A 1,137-nucleotide genomic window follows, 5' to 3' on the forward strand; every position below is an offset into this window, starting at 1 on the left:
TTTATTTACAAAAAAAGTTCTCAGGTTCAAAAAAACATTCAGTGAACTGAAAAACTGTGGTCGGTAATATAGGTATTTAGCTGTGTCACATGCCCTTAAGATGAATTAAAAAAAAATCAAATTGAATTTTAAACAATTTGAAATAAGCTTGGAAAAATTCAATTAAAACTTTTTAAAATTTAAAAAAAAATCACTGAACCAAGCAGAATTGAGTGAATTTAGTAAATTTCAAATAATTTTTTTTTAAATTCAAGAGATTTTCAAAGAATGTGAAATACTACAAAACAATTTAAATTAATTGGAACAATTTTAAGAATTATATATAGTTAAACTTAAAAACAAAGAGATAAATTTTAAACCAAAATGAGAATTATTCAATCAAAAATTGAATACTGATTGCCCTGATTATTTTTTACATCTACTTTTCAAAACCAATACCCAGATTTTTGCTAATTTTTCTTCAAAATGCCTGATTTTTGAAAGGTTTGCTGAAAAAAAAAATTCTTAGCGTTAAAAATAAAAAATATAAATGGTCAAATACCTCTTTTAGTAAATATTCGACGATTTCACTGTGGCTGCCTTCCACAGCAATATGAAGAGCTGTACGTCCATATGAGACATCCGTGCTATTTACTTCCGCCCCGGACTTAATTAGGGATTTGACTGCACTCAGAGAACCAGCTTTTGCTGCCAAATGGAGCGGAACCCATCCTGCTTCGTCACGGGCCTCCAGATTCGGATTGGCCGTTAATAAAACATCCACGCATGCAGCACACTCCGGGTCTAAAATTTATCAATTTTTTTTTTTTTTTATTTTTTTTAACTTACCATTTTTTTTCTTACCAAATCTTTATGCCTTTAAGAAACTTCATAAAGCTGTTTAAATGCTTCTAAAATCTTTGTTGATTCGTTTAGATCTTTGAAATCTTCATGAAATATTTTCAAATATTTTTAATCTTTTTAAAATCTTTGTGAACTATTTGAAATCATTTGAAAACTTGTAATATTTTCGAATCTTTGGAATATTTGAAATCATTAAAAAATATTTTTAATATTTTGAAATCTGGATTTATATAAATTCTTTTAAATCTTTACAATCTTTGTTAAATATCTGAAATCTTTTTTAATTTAGAAATC

The 1,137-nt window shown here is 26.8% G+C and overlaps 1 protein-coding gene across 4 annotated transcripts in view; it reads right to left on the reverse strand.

Annotated features, from left to right (window-relative positions):
- LOC117178046 (nuclear factor NF-kappa-B p100 subunit) overlaps positions 1–1,137 on the reverse strand; it is a 79,428-nt gene that overhangs the window by 19,208 nt on the left and 59,083 nt on the right. For all 4 annotated transcript variants that reach the window (XM_033369251.1, XM_033369248.1, XM_033369250.1 and 1 more), the window contains exon 13: positions 542–783. In XM_033369251.1, coding sequence (XP_033225142.1) covers positions 542–783 — 242 coding nt within the window. The remainder of the gene's footprint in view (positions 1–541; positions 784–1,137) is intronic.

This window comes from Belonocnema kinseyi, chromosome 8 (assembly GCF_010883055.1).
Source record: "Belonocnema kinseyi isolate 2016_QV_RU_SX_M_011 chromosome 8, B_treatae_v1, whole genome shotgun sequence".
NCBI classification, from domain to species: Eukaryota; Metazoa; Arthropoda; class Insecta; order Hymenoptera; family Cynipidae; genus Belonocnema; species Belonocnema kinseyi.